Source organism: Mugil cephalus, chromosome 4 (genome assembly GCF_022458985.1).
Source record: "Mugil cephalus isolate CIBA_MC_2020 chromosome 4, CIBA_Mcephalus_1.1, whole genome shotgun sequence".
Lineage (NCBI taxonomy): Eukaryota > Metazoa > Chordata > Actinopteri > Mugiliformes > Mugilidae > Mugil > Mugil cephalus.
Window position 1 is genome coordinate 1,233,450 of NC_061773.1, and position 26,114 is coordinate 1,259,563.

At 39.3% G+C, this 26,114-nt stretch overlaps 1 protein-coding gene across 2 annotated transcripts; it reads right to left on the minus strand.

Moving 5' to 3' along the window:
* Nucleotides 1–23,107, minus strand: c1ql4b (complement component 1, q subcomponent-like 4b). 2 transcript variants are annotated; one of them, XM_047584300.1, is made up of 4 exons: nt 23,062–23,107; nt 22,487–22,760; nt 20,643–21,743; nt 1–4,487 (listed from the first exon to the last, which is right to left on the minus strand). In XM_047584300.1, exons 3-4 carry the CDS (start codon nt 21,171–21,173, stop codon nt 4,308–4,310), a joined length of 711 nt encoding a protein of 236 aa, XP_047440256.1. In that variant the 5' UTR covers nt 21,174–21,743; nt 22,487–22,760; nt 23,062–23,107; the 3' UTR covers nt 1–4,307. The 2 variants fall into 2 exon arrangements, with proteins under 2 accessions (XP_047440256.1, XP_047440258.1); XM_047584302.1 differs by lacking the exons at nt 22,487–22,760; nt 23,062–23,107 and having other exon boundaries at nt 20,643–21,827.
* Nucleotides 23,108–26,114: the final 3,007 nt, after the last annotated feature.

Here is a 26,114-nt window from a genome sequence, read left to right on the forward strand (position 1 = left end):
TAGTCCTGAATCTTCATCTTTATTGTATTTCATCGTATTCAAGAGGAGAGAAAAATCAATGCGAATTTCACACATGACAAATACACACAACTCAGCTTGTAAAATACAGTGACAGCAATGAATCTGTACTGCTCGCAAACAAAGGAAACAGCGTCAGAAGACACACACACACTCTCACACACACAGAGTAGGATGCAGCATGGCGCAGGGGTTCGGCAAAGCCACTCAGGGGGTATTGTCTACAATATACATCATCAGAATGTTTTTTTAATTACATCACAAGAAATGAAGAATTCATCGGAATAGTTGACATCTAAGTATGATCTGGGTACAGTCATGCTACTCAGCATTAAAGACTTGCTTCACTTGCTGGGACGATAAAATTTCTGGCACACATTTTAAATGCAGTATTAGGCCAATATAAAGCTCTCCTCTGCTCTTCTTGTGTGGTACTATATCTTTTGTACAAGTGTTCAAAGGAATTTTAATATTTGTCATAATGTGAAGGAAAAAAATGTTAAATGCAATAATTTCATTACATCAACTTTTCAATATGTTTTCTAGATGCAAAACTTGTCATGCTTTTGCCGTTCAGTTCCACTGTACAGATTTCATCTTGCTGTCAGTTTTCTGGGTGTTTATTTACAGGAGGAGTGAGTTACATCCAGGTACACACAAAGATTCACAGTCACTGTCTGCAGCTGGCATCTGCATTTTATATAAAGTGAGTATGCAATAACATTTCCAAGGACTTCCCCTGTTGGAAATGGGAAAACCCCATCAGTTTGCCGCATGTAGCACATGGATCAGATTTAACAATCACCTCATGCATAAATAAATAAAGATAAATTGAGAATATAAGGCACAGATAACCTATGGGTATGGCATATGGCAGTAAAACATCAACAACAGTCACTTGTGCTTCCAAAGAAATCCTCACGTGGGGTACATTCACAGTAAAATCGAACAAATGGGGTTCACATTTTTTAAAAAAATAATAGGAAATTGTTTTCAGATTTCATGCTCTGATTGGCCAGAGGGTTTCAAACTCTCGAGCTCTCTTTTTTAAATTCATTACACAACAATTAATTTTGCTTTTAACACGAACCTGCGAGCGCAACACTATGAGAAAATTCTCCATGACAACTTTTATAACCCTTTATCAATGCTGACTATGTGTAACAGGGTAAGACATTAACATTTTATTATAATTACACAAAATCTGTTGTATACATAATTGGCTTGTAATAGTTTGTCACTTTAGGTCCAGAAACCCCTCCTCAGATATTTCTTCTTATTAGGGTGGTAGCCCCTATATATTGTATTCGGCCCTCTTGCTTCTCCCCTTCTGTACCATCCCCCTGAGGGAGAGGTGTATGTCACATTTTTAAATTACTTTTCGTGTACATTTTTACTGTGCAAATATTGTGATGAGTTGGTAATTAGAGTAACCTTTGGTAGCTTAAAAATCAAAAAGCCCACCAGTTATATATGGACCAAGTAGAAATAAATACTACTTTTAACAAGACCAAATAACTGCTTAGTTCTAATAGCGTTGTTTTTTACCTTGTTCATGAGAAAAGTCCATAGGAACTCTCTTGTGCTTTTCATAACCTTGTAAGTGTAACATTTATTTTCTGCATGGTCCATATTTACTGTCAGCTCGGTGAGTTGTGGCCCTAATGGTGCGTTCACACTGGCAGTGAGAAAACACTTGTTCCTGCATGTCAGGCGAGACGAACGTCATGAAAGTTGAGCGGGCTTCAACTTTTTTGGTCACTCCTCTGGCATTGCATGTGTCAGCCAATCAAATGTGTTTGCTTCACCCACTTCCCATATTATATTTAAGCTTGTTACATACACCTTGAGAAGCAAGAAATTTGTTCTTGCTCTCAAGGTTGGCCAGGTCACAAGAAACTCAAGTGGTGAATAGTTGACACACCACGAGAAAAAAAGTTGTGCCCGGTTGATGTGTCAAGAACAAGCTGAACTCCCAAACGAGGGCTGCGCCCTTTAACACCCTTTAAGCTTATTACATACTATGTGAGAAGCAAGAAATGTGTTCTCGTTCGTAGGACTGCAAGAACAAGAAGAAAGTTCGTATTGACCAAGTAATTTATACTTTACGAGAAACTGAAGTGCCGAGATCTGGGATGTCCTCATAGGGCCTCCCCACTGTAGCATACGTCACACGCCATAATCCTTAGGGCGATAAGGGAGATGGACGTGCACTTTTCCTATTATTTTTAGGATGTCGGCCAATTACTTTGACAAACATGTTTGTTAGATCACGTTGTTCATTCAACATGCATCCACACACAGTACGCCTACCCAGGAGAGATTAGCGGTCACACAATGAATATTAGCATCTGGGAACTCACAGTGCTAACTACACCCACTTCAATTTCTGGCCACTCACAGAAAAGTTCTGATGTGTTTAGAACAAGCTGCAAGAACTCCCAGGTGAGGGATGTCATTTTGTTCTCGCAGCTCTAGGAGCAAGAACAACAACTCACTTCTTGCAGAGTATGTAACAGCCTTTAGTCATCACCCCCTCCAAACTTGATGGTCAGTTGAGTGATGTGTGACAACAATGTTGCTGGCAACGCTGACCAATTTGTAACTTTTGACATAATGTGAAGGCACCTTGAGGCTTGACTTCATGAGTAATGACGCATTAAGTAACATTTTCCAAAACATGAACAATGATACGTTAAATATATTGGCAGTTTCTTTGTAATATCTGAGGAAAATGTTGGTGTTCCCTCTGAGAATGTCATTTGTTTATTGACCATCCCTTTATAACACACAGTCGGTCATTTTTCTTCCAGACTGTGGTTGTCTAGCTGACCCTCTCTAATATGCCCACTATCAGCATAGTGACTTTACTGGCAGGAAGCCACGGACACTGTTTCCTTGTGGTAAACACAACAGTGTGGGAAACTGTGTGATTGACGCTACCATTGGATGTTGCCTTAGGTGAGTCGCCTCATGGTTGAGATTAGTTCAACTTGGTACCACCTTTTGTTGCGAAAGTTGTTCTTCTACTATCATCGCTACAGCTTATTGAATTTAATTTTCCCCCTTTACACCATTGTTACCACTTGAACAATGGAACACTGGGAAATAAAAAGCACTTCTTCTCTATTCTCATCTTCTACTATCGCTTATTCAGGGGTTGCTGGAACCTATCCATATCGCGGGGTTAACACAGAGACAAACAGCCATTTGCACTCACACTCACACCTAGGGTCAATTTAGAGTCACCAATAAACCTAATTAACCTAACTGTCTTTGGAGGTGGGAGGAAAACCCACACAGACACAGGGAGAACATGCAAACTCCCTCACCAAGCTGCTGTGCCACCCTTTTTCTCTATTATAAACCATAAAAGCAATCACCTCAACTCACAGACGCAAGACAGCTAGAGGGTGTATTGTGTTTCTTAAACTATTTCAGTAACTATGGAGGCATGGTTGGTGTGTGACACTGTGAAAGAATTCTCAGCTCATTAACAGGCTATGATGAATCTCTGGGTAAATCTCACAGCCAAACCTCAGTATTGATATATACTGTGTGTGTGTGTTAAGGGACCGTTACCAACCCTTTCTCAGTGACCTGCTAACAGTAGTATATCTTTATAAACCTCAGCACAAACCGGAGGGTCAACACACACATATATGCTTACACACACAGGAACATGAACACATGCATACAACACTCTTGGATTACTGTGACGTTGGCTGTGTCATCAGCTGAGATCAATATATGTATAACTTGTGTTGTTTGGCGTCTGCAGCTATATTGAAAATCCATCTCACAGTGAAGGCGAGAGGCTGCAGCCAGATACATGCTTGGGTTGACGGTTTACATTCAGATATCATTTCAGTCCATTTTCAGACTGCTGACTGAAGTGGACATCCTGTCTCAGAGGAACAACTGGAGCTCATTTACCGTGTGCACACCTGTGTGTAAGACAGCAGGCAATGTGATTGGTTTACGGTTTATGTGAAAGAAAGGTGTGTTTTACCAATGCGGTACACATACTGTACATGGCACAGAATAATGACAACACAGACATGTGTGTCAGAAGTAAATGTGATCTAGTAATATATACAGTACTATATTCATATTTTACACAAGTTCTCTTAAAACTCTATTTATTAACTACAGCCATGTTATGTTTCATGTACTGAACAGCAGTGAAATGACATTATGGAAAAGTGTTAGATGAAAGAAGGAAACTTTTTGCTTGTTTACGGAGAGAGAGAGAGAGAGAATACGAGTTTAAGAATGTGAATATACTGTCAGTCGGGGTAGATGAGGAAGCCAGAGAACGTGCTATATTTGTTGGTATTTCCCCCGTGAACTTTCCCCCCGTCCAGCTGTACACACACTTCGTCCCCCACATCCAGGTGCAGGATGACGCTGTTGGAGGCGTAGTCGTAGTTCTGATCTGCATCTTGAGCGATTGCACTGGCCCTCACCTGAGAGGACGACAGGAGAGGTGTTGACAGAATTTACAAAAGCATTAAAGATATGAAGAAATGTCACAGGGAAAGTACATACCTTCATTCCTGGGTGTGTTTTAACAAGTTGTTATGGCTAGAGAATAAATATGTGACTAATATTATTTTCAAGTGTTTACTTGGATATCAAATTTTTAATTATAGACTGTCTCTGTTATTATAGACAGTAGAGGAGAGACATATGCAACAAAGGTATCATGTGGAATCAAACTGGAGCTGCAGTTATCCTCTCAAACAGATCTTACAAACATTATTATTATTATTATTATTATTATTATTATTATTATTGTTGTTGTTGTTGTTGTTGTTGGTTTAGAAGATTTCTTTAACTCAAACAACAGCATTGGCTAAAGTACAGTACACAGACATGAGAACAGAGAAAATAATTAAAACATATAAGAGAATTAGACACAAAATTAAAACAATAGAAATGATTAAACAGTAAAAACAATAATTAATCAACATCTCAAAGTTGAATTAAAAGCCAAAGTGATAAAAAATAAGTTGTAAGACAGGATTTAAAGAAACAATTCAAACAAGAATTGAGCCAGCTTGCCTGATGTGCAGAGGAAAGTCATTTCACAGTTTTGAGGCAGACACTAGAAAACTTCTCAGCTTCCTCGGGACAACTAATAATGGCCGATCTACCGATGTGAGAGAGCTAAGGGAAGCATATGGCCGGAGCAGGTCGGACAAATACTGTGGGGCCAAGGCCGTGAAGGCATTTAAATAAAATTGTTTCAAATATGTTTATTGGGAAACCAATCAATTAACGGAGAAATTAACAGTCTACAGTGCGTTTTTGCAGAAGGTGAGAAAAAGTAATCCCTGACAAAAATGTATAGCAAGTAAACAAGCAGAGGCCCCCATCAACAGGCAAAAAAAGGCAACCCTCACAAACAGATGTTGTGCACTATTTAGCTTCCATAGCCCCTCAGATGTTCCTAGAATGATTAAAATAGGACCAGGGTCTAGTTGAATCCCCAAAATCAACGAAAAGGAGTCAAATATTTCATCCCAATAGTTTTTAAGTTTGGGGAAAAGAGCAAAATTATGAGATAGGGTAGCCTCCATGGACTCAGTAAAATAATTTTATTTTAATAACCAAGCCAATGAAATATCACTACAGTTTGCGTAGAGAGACATTCTGCTGCCAATTTGAGTATCTGCCCAAAAAATATGACAGACAGTGGAGAAGTTTGGTCAAAGTACTGAATCTTTCCTCCCTACCATATGGACACATGGTATGAAGATTGCTTGTGCATAAAACAATGTGTGCATTGTTTCCTGTGTTTTAGAGTTCCTGCAAAAATATAAGCCACTAATATGTACTTAAGACGAAGGACTTTCTCTAGTTAGCTTTGCAGAAAACAATTCGCAGGCCTCGCCTATATGCTTCTGCATATACCTACTCCCAGTTCCATGTATTCTTGAGTCCACTCCCATAGCACCAAAAATTCCAATCATTGCCCTCAGTGGAGGCATGTTCACCATCTAAATGTTAATTACCACAGAGCCTTAAAGAAATATGGGTCAGTAGATTTGCAATCTAATGCAACACATTTTGATGCACTAATCACTTGTTAAATAATATTCATAAAATAATAAAAACTTCTTCTTGACTTTTCCCTTTTCAGCCAAGGACTAAACAATGAACTAATCATTTTAATATCCTCGTCGTTTTCATTCTGTGACAGTAATCACTTCATTCACTTCTGTCTGTATGAGCCTGGTGCCATTTTATTTCCTGTTTCATACTATGATCTCAGTGTAATGTCATCAGTACCGATGCCTTCCTCTCCACTGGGTAGATAAATGAGATGTGCAGTGATCTTTGGCCTCAAACCTCCATCTGAGAGCTCAAGCTTTCTTCCTCACATTCAATTTTTGGCAGGATTGTTGCTCTCATGCCTGATCCACCTGTTGCAGAGGAGAGACTGATTGAGGGATTGCAAGGACAGTATCAGCGAATGGCTTCGGTTCATTTGCCAAGGAAACACAACACACCGACCACTGACACACACATACACTTGTTTGCTTTCACTGATTTTGCAACACACTCGCACACAGTTGTCTTCTAACTGTGTCTGCGTCTTTCTTCACATTTAACTTTAGCAAATTATGAGTGATTTGCTGTAGAATTAATTCCATGTGCATGCTGTTGAAAGATTTTAACAATCTATGATCACAACGTTGGTTTATTGTCACATTTTTTGTCACCAATTGCAATAACACAAAAATAATTCCCCACACAGTAGCTTTCAGTAGCTTCAGGATAACCACAACAACTTATCAACCTCTGTTCCACAGCCACAGTAAAATGTTGACATCCTGGGCATCATTCAATGGGAAGTCATTTTTAAAAATGCTTCATCTGTAATGAAGAGCAAAACATTATAATGTCTGATGAAAGCATTCTTCACCCTCTTATTTTCCATCAGGACAGCTTTATGTATTCTTAGAGACAATGTGATCCACATGATGCTGGGGCTGTAATGGAATGACCAGCCATGTGATGATTACTGTAGCTACTGGCGTGATACCACTTAACACATAGACGCAATCACAATAAAAGATAATAATGATCCAATACATGTTGCTACATAAACCCAGCTGAGGTTTCATTAGCACTGAAATCAAGTCAACGCCCCGGCAGGAGCCAAAACGATTACTAGACGCGTTGTCCTGTCATTCCTACAAGAAGAACGGTCTAGTAGATTTATCTGAAAACATTTCAGGATTGTAAAACAGTTTTCCTGATGGCAAAGGCCATCTTTATTCATTAGATGGTTAAATGTTTCTCTTATTTCATCCGTTCATGATAAAATCCAAGTTGCTTTCGCACTCGGTAAACAAATCTCCTTATAATAAATAGAACTATCAATGGGTGAATAACAAACTATTCACGCAGACAATCCATTTAATAGTGGAAAATAAAGTACACATGTGCATACATATTAATGAATGCAAATAACTCCATCCTTGTCTCCTCCTCCTCCTCCTCCTCTGTGTCTGACTAAGGATGCGGTCCATCATCTCCCCCATATCATCACACTTCTCTCATCCTTTTCAGTCACAAAGACAAATCAGATAAGACTGAACTGATAATTTCTCCTTGTCTCCTCGTCTAACGATGAGTTTGTGTCCTACTTCAATTAATTTAACTCAATGTATTTCTTCTTATGGGTATTTCTTTAATGTCGAGGAGGAGAAACATTTCTATCCCCTCCTCAAGACAGAAATGAATCGATACATTCCCTTTGTTTTAATTCAACTCACATCACTCCATTAATTGTTGTCTCACACTCCACACCTCGCACTCGTTCCATCATCCCTCTCCCATTCGCTGCCCCATTCCTATCTCTTCATTCTGGACTCATCTATCCATCTTTTTGTGTCCGCCGTGCTGGAATAAAATGCAGGTCACGCACACCTTTTCTCCCCCCACCATAGCGGTGTTGGCGGGAGCAACGACTAAGTGTGTCCCTGTCCGGTCTAAATCGGATTGATTAACGGCGTGCTGCTGTGGCAGGTCTCCTGAGAACCCCCTCCTGAAGCCCCTCCACCTCACCTCCCTCCTCCCTTGCTCCAGATGCATCGAGGCTGGCTATACATGGCTGCAGGCTGCAGTAATTGGTAGTCAGACAGCCATGGCAGCTCTCCGCCTAATAGGTCCAACTCCTCAATAACTCCATACAATCACAATAAATGGGGGCATGGATAGGCTTCAGTGGTCAAATGGGCCCATGAAATACTAGCAGGAGGTCAGGATTAGATGCTACACACACACACACACACACAAAGAAACAATATCCCAATCCCTGTAGATGTTCCTGTTTGTTTTTACGAATCTCAAGTGAACACCTGAGGAAAAAATAAAACAAAAAACACGCAATTTATCAAACATTTTGTTCCTTTATAGTGTTTTGCTCTGAAGGGACTGAACAACTCCCCTGAGGAAGCCCCAATAGGTTTATAGGAAAAATGCAACAGCAAAGAGATTCTGACATCTTGCACATCCAACATCGGTCTACATGGCTGAACCGCAGAATTCCCCTGACAGTACTGCCTGACGAGTTAGAGGCTGATAGGGTGTTGTAACTAGCTATGAGTAGAGTACGACCACTCGCAGATGAAGTGATTATCTCATAACAATAGTCCATGTTAAGGTCTGCATGCAAACAGCTAGCCCACTCCAGGATGCAATGAGCATAAAGTGTAAAGATCAGAGCAACTCTGACAACTCCAGCTCTATACATTTGCATTGACAATATTTCACGAAGCCAATTAGGGCTGCAAGACTCGTCAACGCCATCGATGACTACGTCAGTTAGTTGAATATATTGATCTGTTACAGTTTTTTTTACATCTATCCCCAATTATGGCCACGGTTGCCATTCCTGGCAACAGGAGTGGAAAAGGTGTGTGCATTCCTTAAAAAGAGATCTATGTGTAAAGTCTTTATGAACAGCCAGAACATTTCCATGTGTAATTTAGTTGTATAGAGGTCTCTGTGGATTTCTAACATGTATGCGTAAAATACTGATATTCCAGATGGTCTGATCTTTTTGTTATACCTTTAAATTATATTACCCAGTTGTTAGCTTGCTAGCTTTTAGCCATGTTGGCTTCTAGCTTACAACCGTTCCCTAGCAGTGGTGTTCTCACAGCTTCCAGTCAATGAACCATTCAAATACCCAGCATTTTGTGTACACATATTTCCTAACCATAAATTCATAAAGTTACGTTTGGAGGCAGGATTAGTAAATTAAGCAGCCTAGAATTGTAGCACAGCCACTAAGATGCACTAAGATGCAGATGAACACCTAAATGGAGAATATCTGATAGCTTTCACACCTCAAAACAGACAAGATACAGCATCAGTATTTGGACTATTACAGTGCTGTTTGATTGTTAGTTGGTGAACAGTGCCTGGGAGTTGTAATTGCATCCAAAAACTTGTTAAGAACTCAACAAACTCTCTGCAGGTGCTGACAATCCCCGTGTTGGTCTTCAGTGTATTTACATGTTCTATGAACCCACTCTAAGTTGGTGTAAGCAACATTTTCCAGATACATAATACAAGTGTGAGTGGCACTGCACAAGGCTCTGGGCTTGAACCCGCTGACTGGTTATTGAAGCCATGCTGTGCAGAGTTTGCAGGTTTGCTCTGTGCTGGTGTGGGTTTCTCCTTAGATATCCAAAGCCATGCTAGTTAGGTTAATTGGTGATCCTAGATTCGCCATATTGTGCATGCCAGTGTGAATGGTGACTCTCTGCAAGATAATACAGCTGCATTTCGCACTTCAGTCCGCCATCAAGTATAACCATAATCAACTTCTAATAAACTACAGAATATAATAAACGCTACCTTTTTTAATTTGGCCACCACGAAGAACATCTAAACTTGTTTTTCATAGTATCATTAGGTAATAGTGAACATTTAAAAATGGGTTATTTATTCATAAATGTCTAAAATTTAAAAGAAGTTAGTGATCACCAAAATGACTAATTGAGTCAGGCTTTGCCATCTTATGAACAGAAGACTGGGTCAGAGCAGCTCTGACTCGAAAATGTCCTGTGGGCTTTTTTAAGTCAGCAATGTCATGTAACTTCTGACAGCGGTCCAAGGAGAGACAGGCCATAAACTAGTAATATGGAGGATGCGCTGGAACAAGTCCAACCCAAGGCAGCTCTATCTCGTAACTTACATAATTAGACCCATTTCTTCACAAGTCTATTGGAGTCCAGGCCTCTGAGCTGTTTAGGAAGGAGTGTGAAAGACAGCAGCATATTAGGCATATGAGTGGTCATAATGTTTTGCCATTGTTCTTCTTGCATTATAAATATTACAAGCTGTATTATGCTTGCTGCTTCAATTCTCCACATTTACGGGTCACAACAGAAGCTGCAGCACTGGTATTCACACCCACCTTATTGAAAAGACCTTTCAAACACAAACATCAGCTAATTGTAATTACCAGCCATGGACACTGTGTTATTTATTGCTTTTTTCATGGTTGACTTGAGATGCGCAAGTTTAGACAGTGGAGATGCTGACATTTAATGTCTGTTTATGATTAATTTATGAGGCCTTCCCCTCATATACATACAGTAACCCAAGAGATATGTGTGTTTCATGCATATTATGCACATATTTACAAGAGCGGGACATTGAAAATATAATCACTGTCAACTGTCAATATTAGACCACACAGCGGAATCAGGAATTAAATGTCATGCTCAAAAAATTTACAAAACCTTCAGTAAATATATAGGTCTCAACTATCTATTCATTCAGTTAAAAAAGATTTTACGACTGGAAAATGGAACATTAGACACTTTTTAACTGAAGCACTGTACATTGTAAGTATACATTTGTGATGTGATTTTAATTTAATTTAATTTAATTTAATTTAATTTAATTTAATTTAATTTCATTTCATTTCATTTCATTTTAATATAATTTAATTCACACAGATTGAGTTAAGAGTTGAGAACCTAGAACTAGAAATTCTATTGTACAGAAATGTTAAATTGTTCATGACATGTTTTGTAATGGTGCAGTTCATTAAATGTAAACATTTTCATAATGAACTTCTTTGCTCTAAAACAAAGGGAAACATTTGGAGTTGTCATTTATGGCTTAATACGCTTTTGTACTACTGGTCTGGCCCCCTTGAGATCAAGCTGGGCTGAATGCGGCCCCTGAACTAAAATGAGTTTGACATCCCCTTATTGTATTTTATCTTATTTTATTTGTAATTTTATTCATTGTCCTGAGCCGTATTCTGTATATACCCTGTGCATACAAAATGACAATAAAGTTAGTTTAAGTCTAAGTCTTTTATAGAGAGTGCAAAAGCGTTTTGCAATAATTTAGTACATTACGTTTAATCAGAAATAAACTCAGCACGGTTGTTGACAACTGTAGTTGAGTAGGTTTTGTTGTATTTGTCCTTTTTTCCTGTATGGAACATCTTTTTTTTTCTTGGGGAGGACCACGACGATCACATTGCAGTGTTGTGACACTAAAACCAGCACAGATGAATCTGCAGGTCCAGCTGTCAGTAACAATCAGAGTGAAACCTTGTTTTGTTAAAGTGGGCAGGAGGCACTGGGGCTCTGGGAGCGAAAACAAGAGGGAAAGGCAAATCAGGATTATTGTCAACAGTGGCGGAGATTGATAGCGACAAGGGAGTGAATTTCTGTCTGTTGGCCCAACGCTGTTCTGACTTGATCTGCTGCTGTTGGGAAGAAGGAAGACCCGGGGGACAATGGAGGAGATTACACTACCTACACTTTTCATTAAGGTCGCAACACTAAACGGGGAAAGAGATACGGGGAAGTGGGAGGAAGAGAGTGAGAGTGAGGGAGGAAATTCACAGCAATGGACATAATCCACTGACTGTGAAAAAAATGCTCAATAACTGCATTCTGAGTTGTGTGACATATCTAAAGGCATACATTCTGTATTTTGGATTTATATACAAAGATATTTACTTTTTAACCTTGTTAAATGTGCATTTTTTTAAAAAGTAAAAGAATCACAGCTTTGTCTTAAAGACAAGATTCACTTTTCATGGAATCAGGGCACAGGGCAAAAGAATAATGAAAAGGTGGGTGTGAAAGCTAAAGTTTGGATTAGGTCACACAGACGAGCAAGCATGCCGGCACTTAAGCCGTCGGAGCACAGGATCCGAACGAGGGAGGCCAAACTAAGGAGGCTTTGAGTGATGGAGGAGGCAGGCTGTTGGATAACAAACTGATCAAGCATGCCTTTTTCAGAGGAAGAATGGGGTGGGGACTATAAATGAGGTTGGGGAGGTGGGCAGCCCATGTAGTGTGTTATTTTTTCAGTTTTGTTTTGTTTCACAGTGCTTCCTTGATCCTCTGGTAATAAAACTGACAGGATTCATCCACTGTGATGTACAGACCTCTCAGAGCGGAGCGGGCGATCGAGACAGGGTCTCTTAAACTTACCTGAGGGACCTCGAAGGGTGAATTGGAAGAGAGGAGGGCAATTGAAATGGCTTTTTTTTTTTTTTTTTTTTTTTTGTAAATGTTGCTGTGGTCTCTCTGCTTCTGTTCCAGCTTGAAGTATTCTCTTTCTATTATGCAGGCCGACATGTAACCCTTCTCCTATGCTGCAGACGCACTAATTGGCGTACTAAATGCTAATATTTTGCCATGACACTCAAGACCCAAGATGTCAAGTTGCTGATTGGAAAGTCTCTAATTGGCGCTAGACAGAAACCTTTGACAGTGGAGGAAATGGCTTAATTGGATATAAATGGGTTCCCTGGATGGTCTGTACCTGTGAAGCGTCAGATTCAGTTCTGATATTATTCCCTTATAACTTAAGAAAAGTGCAAGCACAACCACTCATTCATGACACAAAACTCACGGTCACAAGATCATGCCCCTCTCATTCTTGTATACCTATTCTCCCTTCTGAAACCACTGAAAACATTTTTACAATTGTTCATGTTAGGTCTAAAAGTCCTACTATGTGGCACAATGCTGCCTCTGAAAAGGCGAAAAGACCATGTCCTTGATGAGGAGCATATAATGGGAAGGAAAGACAACATAGGCAGGGCAAAAGAGTAACAGCCAGCTCCTTTTAGTCTTCAGAATATAATGGCCTCAGCCATTATAACTGCAAAAATATAGTCAGATAATAGCTGTGCGTGTACGAACATGCACGTAAATATGTGTGGTCTTGGAGAAAAGACAAAAGGGATAAAAAATAAATAAATGGGAAAGCTGTAGGGTATATGCTATCTGAAATGTTGGACTTTTATCCTTTATCACAAATGTTCCCCATTATAAGGTTAGCCTTGAACAATGCAAAACAGATTTATATGTATTTCTTTTGTTTATGAATCATCTGAGTCAAAATGAAATAAATGTAAAATTGTCCACATGAATTCCACATGAGATTCGTATTGGCACCTTGTCTGGGTTTGTGTAATTAGCTGCTTCCGTCTCTCACACCGTCATCATCACACCCACCTAGAAGGGGGTGAGCAGTACTTCCCACTAGCAGAGACCCTAGCATGTCATCACCACAACTCTTCAGTGATGTTTAATTATCAAATTGCCTCATAGCTCTCATTAGTTATTTTAAATATATACATGCATTCTCGAGTTGAAGCCGAAAGTAATTAACCAAAGTTTGCACAACATTATCTCTGCTGCTTGATGATTCAGAGTCAGCCTCAAAGTCAGTAAGTCCACAGATGTATTTGTAAGATTGCTGAAATTATATTATATCCATATGTCATAAAACAGTTGGATTTTTGTAGCTTTTGTAGATTTTTTTGTTAAGGTGTTCACACAACAAAAATCCAACTGTTTAATTACATATATCCATATGTAATAAAACTGAGGGAACAGTTGCTAACATGTAGACAGTCAAACTAGGCCATTGTCTAGAGCCCTGAGCTGGAAAGGGGACCCCAGAGATGGATGATGTAGGTCCTTATCAATGACAATGATGGAACCCCTATAGACGCTACAACAATTACACGTTGGGAATCTCCCCTAATGGGGCCCCCTTCTAGCTGCTGGCTAGTGGCTAGAGGGGGCCTCCTGGGGATTCGGTCGATAATCAGTGACATAACTTGAAACACCCTTGGTCCCTACATAGTAACATCGACATGTTGGGAGTTTACCTGATGGGGCCCCACCCACACTGGGCGAAGTGAAGTGAACATACCTCTCGGGACATGCGAAAAGAAAACAAACAAAAAAAAAAAACAAGAGGAGGATGACAAACCAGAGAGAGTGGTAAGTGGTTATCATCACTTTGTCCTAGTCCCACCAAGCTTCAGAAGCTTAGGCTGTCCAATACACAACAGCTAGCGCTAGTTAGACAGTGGACCAGCTTGAAGTTTTTAAACTCATGAGATATCTCTTTGAATTTGTTTGAACAGAAGCAGTGTTTTATAAAATGATGACATCAGTTTTGTTGTGTAAACAGAACTGCCAACAACAGTGTACCTCCAGTTTATCTTATTAGTAATGCATTAGTTGGCAACATTGTTGCTAACATTGATGAAACCAACATCAGTTCTGCTGTCAGTAGATAAACTTATTCTGTCCAAACTGTGACTACTTTGTATTTAGAAGAGAACGACATTATATGTCTGTAGTATAAATGCAACATTAAACAAAATATTAACATGAAGCACTGAATTAGTTACCACATTCATTATTTCATAGAGACCTTAAATGTTGAGTGTATTATAAGAATTGCTAATTTTGCTATTTTCTTAAAATATTTGTTCTAAACGCTTCATGTTTTCTGAGAGGGGTCCAAGGGGTCTCTTGTTTGGCCAGGGTGTCTTGAAACACCCCTGTGTCTGACTATTTTGCTGTTCTGTCCATCACCTCTGAAATCCTGCCAAGAGAATTTTTATATCTCCTTCGCATTTAATAATTTTCTCTTCCAACCTTTATACCTATACACCTTAATGTAATGACAACCAAATGTCAGAGCCTTTAGCTTGCCTTTATAAGCCCCACTTTGCTCCACCTGTCTCATCCTCCAGTAGCTCCATGCATACACTATATATAAATATGGACAGTGTATCCCCACTTCCTTGCATTGGCTAAACTGACGCTGCTGTTTGTAGCCAGAGTCTGCGCATTCAGCCTCAAAGTGAAGCCACAGAGTCATTTTATCGATGACTCACTCGCATTTTCGTTTAATTATTAATACATTCTGCTCTTCCTTAACCAGTTACAAAGAAATGTTGGATTACACTCTGAACTTATTTAATAATTTTTTCCAACTCTCGCCATCCTACAGGACCGCTGCACAGAACAGTTGGCATAGCAACTTGTAGTCATCATGCCGTTACATCCTCTATAGTGTCATAATTAAAATGAAATTTATCAGAAAAATGGACATTGGAGCATGCATCTGTATTATTATTAACTACCTAAAATGACTGAAACCATTCTTGGAAAAAAATGTATTAAAGTGCTATCCACTGACATGGAGGATGTGAAGCTTATGACCTATACTGCAACCAGTCACCAGGAGGAGCTCTACTTGCTTTGGCTTCATCTTTGGGGAGCTGTCATGGCGTCCATCTTTATCCACTTTATGGTTCCAATTAGTGCTACTGCCACTTCCATACGTGTGGCAGGTATCATTGTAGCATCTACTGCCACAATAAGGTCTCAGAAGATGAGATGCTGCAATGCTACCTGCCACACCTATGGAACCAAAAGCTCAGACTGACCAACTGACCAGCTCAGATTCTCCCATACTGGACCAGTTATAAATATTCATACTCCCACTCCACTCATCATTGTAAAGGGCAAAGTACATATTGCTGGTGAATTATATATCCAATGAAAAGGTCATCTACCTCAACACCAATCTTTTGATGAGTTATGGGCAATGGAGAGGGAATAAGATTTCTTGGACCGAGTGCTTAATCTCCACAAACGTGCTGTAACCTTGAACATCAGCTCTACATTTCATTAGCCGAGGTTTGAGATGATCAGTTTGTAACATAAGAACCTGACATGTCTAATTTTTTCTTTTTTTCTTTTTGTGGCTTTGTCCTAATCCTCAACTGTCTCTGTCTGTCTCCACTGGAGAACTTGTGTCCATACTGCTGTGAATATCCAACCATCTATCCTTCCCTCTCTCCCTGTCAGCCCACTTGTCTGTGTCCCACTTGTCTCTGCAGGGATCTCTCCCCAGGACGTGTCTTGTTCTCAGCTCCCGTTGACAAGACATTGATCAACACTGTGCATATCAGTCTGACTTGTTGTTGGCCTTGACACGCACACACACACATAACTACTCACACAACGTAACATCCTAGAAACAAACCACCTTAAGGGGATTGGTTTATTTATTTTTGTGTTATATGTGTGTGTGTGAGTGTGTGTGTATAATTAGTAGGCTACTGGGTATTTTAAATTAAGGATAGAATTATTATATTTATATCTAAAATTATTAAACATGTTTAAGTGGTCATAATGATTTCCCTCTTGTGTTCCTAAATTCTTACAAACTACTCTAGTTATTTCAAACTAGAGTTTTACTGAATCAGCTTGTATCGTCAAAGCTACCGGGACATGAATAACTTGTAAATTGGTTGCAAGGAAACATCTCTGTTGCTAAATTAAGGGCAATTAATCAGAGATGAAGCAGGTGCAGATTTGTTTCTCTTGACTTAACTAGCTTAGCATTTATTCAGTTTGAATCAACAATGGGAGCAGGAATTGCAGATTTTAAGGAGTTAATGCTTAATACCGTAGTATACAGTTTACAATAAGAGGACAATAATGGAATATACTAATTCAAAGTTTATTTAATCTTTTTGGTCCAATGCTTATTTACTGTCTAAGTCTAAGATGGTTCATAATTTAAGGTATGTTCTGTTATGTATTTTCTACATCTTTAATGAGTGAAATCATTATTAAATATATATATATATATTATATTATATATATATATATATATATATATATATATATATATATATATATATTTCAGAAAATTACACCTGCTCTAAGCTTAATGTCTCTGCAGCAAACTAGCAGTGGTTGATCAAGCGTGAGGAAATACTTTACTAGAGATGAAGTCCATTCTACTTTGACACGTGGAACAGATCCTCCAATAGTGGCTTATTAGACTGTTAGTTGCTGTGAGCTACAGCCAACAGTAGCCTGCGTGCAAGCATCTGTAGTTTCTTTTGTGTGAAGCACTACAATATGTATTTAGGTCAAGATTATAGATTTCATTGTTGCAAAGCATTACTTTCTACTGTGCTTTTATGTATGACATCATCAACTACTGGTCGAGTAGGTAAATGTGCACATAATCATGGAAGGGGCCGCTTTGAGTGACAGGTGGGTGTACACACTGTCTGCTTCTGTGTCATCTGCCCTCCTCCACTGCACACCACCACCTTATACAATTTTTAATAAGCTATGACTTAACTGAGCCAGGTACCAGGCTTCAAAATTACTCATCGAGGATTTGTTCATCTAGACAGATAGTCTAGTTTTTAAGCCATTTGAGTTTAGTCTGCGATAGTGATGGGAAGTCCACTTCTTTTCAAAGAATCAGCTCATTTTAAGCTCCCAAATCTCCCAAATGGCTCTTCATCTCGTTTCACTCTGACTATTTATTCTGTGCTGATTTAGCCATTATGAATGGTTTTTAATATAGGTAAGCATTTTTTCATTTGCTGTTTTGTTAAAAGACGCATATTTATGCATTTCTTCTGTTACCAAACATTGCAGTTACTATTATTCAACATTGTAATCAAAGCTTTAAATGAAAAACTGAACCACAGCAAACAAAACAAATAGATAAAGTCTTACCATTATGACACAAGTGTTTAGTGCAGGTTTGCATTCAGAAATACCAGATACCACAACTTGCTTTTTGCTAATTTCTTTACATTTTTCCAATACACTTTCATTTGAAATTTAGGCCTCGCTGTTTCTCTGCGGCCATCTCATTCATGAACAACACATCACTAATGTGAAAAACTACCATTAGTGAACTATGTTAAAACTGGGTTCATTCAAGTGGCTCCAGGTCTGCACATTGCATATGACAACCAGCTGGTCACTTACTGTCTAATATATTGCAGGCCTTGATATGGGCAGTCATGAGATAAACTACATAAGCAGTTGTGATCATTTGGGTTATAATAATAAAGAGCTTAATAAAGAGCTAATGTACTATTGAGTGTTTCTCAAATGACAGTTTCTGTATGGACGTATTTCTTATTGACTGAGCTACTGCTGCAGGAACACTTGTCTATTCACAGAGGAAAAAGAAAGGGAAAAAGCAAGTGCAATGAAACTGTGAGGGCAAGATCAGCATTGAATTGTATTAAATAATTTAGTGGATGGAAAAGATAATTAATGGTGAAGGAGTCAATAGCCAATGTGGATGGGGAAAGTGTGAAGTGAAGAAGGGGCGCAGGTGAAGGGGAGAAGATCTCATCTAAAGGCTATGAAAGATTTAACAGCAGGAGAAGACAGGAATGACAATGTCCGTGGAGGCACGCAACAAACCGGGTCCCCAATTATATCTGGCATTTAACTGTCTGTCCTCTTTACTCTGCAGCTTACACATATTCTGTCAGTCCAACGGAGAAACAACTATCCTCATAGACTCAGTCAGTCGCACAGAATGCTTCTTTGTAATACCATGCGTGTATGATGCTTTAACTGTGAATGTTGAAGCTCATAAATCTCAAAAGTAATGGTTGGATAAAGGAAGATGTTTTTTAGAGGATGAATTTACAACGTATGACGTTTTCCGCGATTTTTTCTGTTCTGCACAATATGGTTCAGAGTTGTTAAAACACCTTGATGCAAGTGTGATTTAAAATAATGTTATGTTTCATTAACTAAAATGAATTAATTTCTGTCACTGCTTAAGATAACTTTTCAATATAAAGACGTTTTTTTTTCTGTAAACGTAATATATTTGTACTTTAATCTATTGGTAACTAGTGTGAAGTATGTATATAAATCTATCACACAGGACTTGGATTAGCATTTCTGTCTTTCACAGACTGAAATATTAAGTTAGCATAAGTGTTAGTCATCATAGACACAGTTTGTAATGTGCAACTCCAGCTCTGCAAAAAATAGAATAGTAGCATAGTAGCATGGCCATGCTTCTGTAGTGGTGACTCCACAGGTCGGTCCAGGGACAGGTTGAACCTCCAGGAGAGGTGATGAGAATCTACAAGCAACAAAATGTCTGCCTGCCACTGACAAGGACTCAAGCAACAAATGAAGAAATGCAACAACTATACATAACATGCAACATCCATGGTTGGACTCAAGCTTTTGTTGCACCTTTGTCTGCGTTTTCTATCTCTACACCATCAGCTACCAAATTAAACTTATCAGCACACTTATTTGAAGCCTTCTAAGATTCACTAAAGCGTATCTGTGAACATGAGCCCAGCAGGACGGTGGTCTGCTCAACAGCATATTGCTGATAACTCATGAATCTTTTGAATGATGAAACTGTGGTACCATCAAGTAATTGTTACAGTGCAAATGTGATTTATTTCTTCTTCTTTTTCTTCTTCTCCTTCTTCTCTGGTAATCCCCAGGACATCACTCTTCAGTTCTGTAGCACACGTGTCAGAATCAGAGCTCCTCAGCAGTGGGCTTAGCACTTGAAGCCTGTCACACTTCTCCAGATGGAAGCATTCAAGATGTTTTCTTTTTGTATGTTTTTTTCAGGCATTTGTACTTGTTTGTTTATTAGTGTTAAAGTCAGAGTTCCTCAGAGGACAGTGGCCAGCTGTTGCATTCTGGCTTTGTTCCACCGAGACGGAGGATTGTTCTCCTGTTCATCGCTAGGCTGTCACTCTCTCTTTCTTTCTTTCTCTCCCTCTGTTAGTTGTACAAATAAATACAGTTTTGGCTTTCCATGGTCAAGCATTTCTGCTTCTGCTTTCATCCTGTCTTCATATCTTCTTCTTTGTTTTCTTTTTGTCTTTGTTTTTAAACACAGTTTACAATTCTTCTTCCTCATATACATATGTCTTCCACATGAGTCACTTTCCTTTAATTCTTTCTTTTCTTTTATTATATGGAATCCTTGCTTCAGACTTTTATTTGTCTAAACTTTTGCCAAGATGTTCTCATTGTTAGAGAGTTTTATTACTATGGTGAAAAACTGTCAAAGCCTGTATATGACAACGGTATCCATTTCAGCAGCCCCGCAATAAATACTGCATTTATGAAGCCATGATTCTTCCCTAACTTTTTTAGTTCTTATTTTAACTGTGTGTCAACAATGATGCTGACATTAAGGAAGATATCTCTCTCTTTCATTGACCCAAAGAAAGTCCTCTATGTGCCACCGTCCAGCAAAACCTGATCCACAGTGTTGTTTTATTTTGCGTTTTGCAATGGTTTTTAGGAGGCAGTGCAAGTTGTCGTGCCAACAGGGATAAAACTGTCTTCAAATTGATAATCTGAAGACTTTGCTCATTTATGTTATACCAGATTATGTGCTTTATTTGCTATATGCTTTTAGTTGCACAGTTTGTGACAAACGGACAGAACATGTTTTCCTAAACCGACAACACTCACCTGTCCGTTCTTCTTCAAATCTGCCCACATGCTGGTCCCGTCCCCTCCTCTCATTAGGACATGGTAGGTGAAGTAGTAGATGCCTGGCAGGGGGCAGGTGAACTTGCCGGTACTCGGCTCGTAGTAGTTCCCTACATTGGTCACCACGTCATCAAATTTCAGTATTTCGCTCCCTTCGTGTTGTTTCCGGAGGCCGGCATAGAAGGCTATTTTTGGACTGTAGAAGGAAGAGCCATAACCACCAGGTCCAGGCCCTGGCGGACCAGGTGGGCCAGGCTTACCAGGCTCTCCAGGGGGCCCTTTTGGTCCTGGAGAACCAGGAAGTCCTCTCAGCCCTTGTTTGCCCTTGCGGGTTTGCGAGTCTGGGGGCTGAGGGGAGACGGCTGTCAGCTCACCCTGTGGGGGAGTGTAAGTGTCACAGACCACCTTGCAGCTCTCAAGCATCTCGTAATGTGTGCCCCCTCCTCCCGACCCTCCCCCCTTGGTGGTGTGAACCAATAGGGGAATGGCCACCAGCAGGACCAGGACCATTGCCACGCCGACTCCAGCCCCGATGACCCGTTTCTTTCGGCTGAGCCGTGAGGCGGCCAGCGTGAGGAAGTCCTCCTCCCCTTTAGCTGGAATGGTTGTGCCGGCCAGACTGAACGCCAGGTAGAAATTAGCTACTGAATGGAGAAGGTGGAGAGGAGAAATGTAGGGACTTCAAAGGGACAGAGAATTCAAACACTTCAGGAGTCAGGAGTAGGACAAAATCTGAAGTCAGGGGGAAAATGGCGAATAGGATTTTCCATTCCTTGGTATTCAGTTCATTTGTTTTGTATTCTCTTATTTGTTACTTTCATTTGGTTCACAGAGTCTGAGGGCTTTGACCCTACCTAAAGATAATACATCTTATAAATATTTTAAATATCTTCGTTAAAAAGAGGCATAACCTTTTGGATGTTGGGCAAACTGCTTTTTATTTTAATCCAGGCTCGGGTTTGTGGAATCTCCCGTGAAAATCCTTCAGTTGCTCAGGCAGAGGGCTGTCAGGTGGGGTCTACAGTATTCCCACTGGAGTTCATCTCACCCACCACATACAGGGAAGGGCACTCTACTGGGCTGTCCAGAAACGACAAAAGAAGAACAAGGAAACTACTAAATCTCTGCTCTTTCTTTTTCTTCACTCTACCTCCTACTTGTGCTTTGTTGATGGGCTCACTGCTTTATTAGTTTTATCTCAAAACTGCAGTCTCCATTTGTAAAAAAAAAAAAAAAAAGGGGGGGGGGCTTTTAACACAACAAATCAGTGTACCTCGTGCAATCTAGAAGAAAGAGAAGACATGCACATATACTTATAACAACGTCAGCAATCATGGACTAAGAAAACATCCTTCTGCCATAAGAGTTAGAAATCTAACTAAAAAAATCAACTGCATCTCAAAATGTAATTAAAAAATTTATTTGAAAACGAATAAATATTTAAATGTTTACTCAGCAATTTAAAATGCAGGAGGAAACCATGATATGAATGAATTTATTACTATTTCTATTCAGTACCTCAAAACAATTTAAAGTGTTTTTTGTTGTTGTTTTTGTTTGTTTTTTTGTTGTTTGTTTTGAGAAGAGGATGACATCTCCCCTAATAAGCCAATGTTATTTTATTATTTTATTGCTATGCTGATATTATATTCGGCCTGTAAGGTCTCTGACGGGTTTGAAAGGTCTTCAATCATAAAAAATAAAAATAAAAAACGTCTTTAAAACGTCGAGTTAAATTTTAGGACTTCAGTCAGAGAGATAGCCTATTCATTCAACAACTTTTAACAAAGCCGTGGAAAAACATCAAAAATAAATGAGCTTACCAAGATTTTTCTGTCTTTCTTTCCTTCCTTCTTATTTACCCGGCGTTGCTCAGTTTCTTTTCATGCTCCAGATTCAGTTTGAAACGCCGCAGGAGAACTCGTCCAGGACTGGAGTGAAATCCTCCAAAGACTGAACGCTTGCGTTCATCGACTTAAGTTGTTAGACTGCGCGTCCCAAAAAACGCAAATCGGATGAAACCTCAGTCAAACTATTTGCCACATCTCATCCAGAAGCGGTGACCGGACGGCACCGTTCCAAGATGCTCAAGGCAGGCTGAGCAGACGTGGAGGAAAAAATAAAGAAATAAAATCAAAATAGAAACTAAACGAGGATTAATACGACGACTACAACTGCTGCTACTGCTGCTGCTGCTGCTACTACTACTACTACTACTACAAATAATAATAATATACTAATACAATCCTAATTTCTAAAAAAAAAAAAAAAAAAAAAAAACAAACAAAAAACAACACAAAAATAAATTAATTAATTAAAAAACATACAGTTACTTCTACAGACTTTTCGCCGTGCGTAAATCCCGGAGATTTTATTTGCGGAGCAACAGTTCACTCACTTGTTGTTTTTTTTCTGTCCTGCTTCTCTCTCCTCAGCATCTGCCAACTACTACTCCCCCCGCCTTCCTCTTCCTAACACACACGCACACACGGATCCATCCTGCATGTGACCTTTTCACAAATCAAATGACTACATCTCTTTAATAGTTTAATCATAGGTTGTGGTTTTCCTTTCAAATATTGACGATTTACTCGCAACACGTTTAGACTAAAACACATAATATAATATCAGAGAATTACCGAGAAGAGTGTGATTTAATTATTTGTCATGTGTTTTCCCTGTGAAATGTGCAAAGTGCTTGGCATTTTTGATGAGGGCCATATACAGTAGAGTACTTGCACCACATCAGCTGTAGAATGGGTACTGTAGTTAAATAAAGATTTCCAAATAGAGTAAGAGTAGTTACTTGTGGCACTCCTGTTTGGGAGAACAGCAGGTGTGAAAAGACTGAAGTGTAAGTACAAAACGGGGGCTGCAGATGTGAGACTGAAACACATCATGCAGGCGGGCAAAGCGAGAAGATAAAATGAAAGGAGGAGAGTGGTGGTGTTCTCTGGGTTTGTTGTCAATGTCTGTGTTTTTGTAGCTTTCAGACCTCGTTAGAGATGAGAGATGTATTGCTGCTGACAACTCCCCACCTCCTCCTTCATCTCCTCCTGGTTCCTTCCTTTATCTTTATGTCGCTCTCTCTCTTTGATTTATTGCATTCATGAATTAATTAATTCTGAAATTAAACATTGTTTTTATGTTATCGTTTCGGGGGAGTTCCAGTGCCTGTTATGCAGCAGGTGTTACTCTGAAATATTGCATTAGACTTTGTGTTTTCTTTAGAAATAGACTATCTCGACTAATATTCCATATGGCTGATATCATTAATCTTTCTTACATCGTGTCAACAAATGTTGGTCAGGGGGTCTTTTCTGCACAAAAACTGACAGCTAAAACCATTTAGGCACTGTCAGTCCTAGTGCACTTGTATGCACTGTCAGTTCTGCTCCTTATTTATTCATCTCTCAACTTTACTGAGCTGGAGAGTGTAGCAGATATTGAATATGGATCAATAGATCACTCCCCAGGATGCATACTGTCAGCCGACTGAGCCCTCAGGCAGATGCCAAGCCTCTGGTCACATTTGCATTTAGAGATAGAAAATAACTACTGCTCGTCAGAGAGTGGAAGACTGTGTGGTCTCTACATTTGAACAAAACTGGAAAGAGTATGGAGGCCAGAGAACTTTCTGCATTTGTAAAAAAAAAACACAAACAGACAAAAAAACACAGGATTTTACAGTGGACTCTCTGCTTATGTCCGCCTCTACTCAAGCATACCATGGTGTGCTTCTCAGTGTGCCTTTGTAGCAGATGTGCGAGTGCCTGCATGCATACATATGTGCACGCAGGCACATATAATTTACATGTGGGCTCGAACACACTGGTGAAACACTCAGAGGGAACCTACATTTAAATTATTATTGCTGGAAAGGAAGGACAATTTAGAGAGGATGAGGTTTTTAGAGCCCTATAAAATATTAACTAAGCCGATGAATGTATAAGCTGCAAAGAGATAATATCTGTCGCTGACTGTTTCCTTATGATATATGATATCATGTTATTGTCAGCACTAAATCATTCTCTCCTGGGTTTAATTAAGTGTTGGGTTTTACAGGAATAACATGCTAGGGCTCTTCTTTCAAGCAGTCCTAATTTTTATTTGTTTATTTTTGCTGACAAAATATAACTTCATCATTGTTATTAACCCAGTTACATGTTATATCTCCAACCTGACTCTTGACAATCACATCCACTGCTTAGTTTTTGACCTTCAAGTGCCTGAACTGCAGATATAGGATTAACATAAGAGCTCCAAAGATCAGCGGGTTATAGTATTAGAATCACAGACTTGCTGCTAACATGTCTGCTTTTACGCATTAACTGCACCCACTTCCAATTTTTGACTGTTCACAGAACAGAAACCAAAGACCACGTGAGCTATTAATTCTGACTGGTTGATGTGTCGAAAATAAGCTGAAAGAACAAAATGACATCAGTCTGTTCTTGCAGCTCAACATGAAAAAACAAACTTCTAGAAGTATGTAACAGCCTTTAAGCATGCATTTGCACCAATCGAGAATAACATTATGACCTACTATTGTGTAGGTCTCTCCTGTGCTTCTAAAACAGTTGTGACTAATCAGAGAATGGACACGGGTCTTCTGGGGCAGGATCTTGTTAGTGGGGGTCTTTGGGTCCTATGGGTTGAGGGGAGGGGCCTCTGTGGATCATCTCACAGATACTTGATCAGTTTGGGATCTAGTGAATCCAGGTCAACACCAGAATGCATGTTTTTTGATTTTGTTTTTTAGTTGTTTCTAAAGTGTTTTTGTGTATGTGTCTGTGTCAGGCTGCATCCTGGTGGGGGTGGCTGGTCATTGCTATGGGGTGGGGATGTCTGGTCTGGTCTGAATACCAGGTCCAAAAGTTTCCCAGCAGAACACTGAATCGTCACACAACGGTCAATGTTATTTACTTCTCCTATCAATGGTTTTAATGATATGGCTGATCAGTGTATTAAAACTTGTAACTGTTCTCATAAACTGTAAAACAACAAAACTATCCAAATATATATGGAACTTATTGTATTTGCACAATAATTAGCCTTGAAAACCTCAAGTGCCTATAAAGTTAAGTTTGCCTCAAGCACTTTTACAACACGAGATATCCTTCACAAAAAACTTTAGGTGGTAGAAATCTCATGGAGCAGAGGAAAGTTCCTTAGGCAGATATGCAAGAGACCATGCTACAGAATGGGTAGCAACAAAATACATACAATAAAAGTAATTTTTTTATTAGACAGCAAGCCAAAATCAAAAAGAAAAGAAAAAGTGTACCGACAGTTCACAGCATGACTTGGCATATTACTCATACACTTTCAGATGGGACAACGGATAAAACCCAAGGACAGCATCCACAGAAAAAAAAAGACAAGCTGTTTATTATAACTTTGCATAATAAGAAGCAGACAAAATAATTTGGAATGTAGTTCATCATTTAA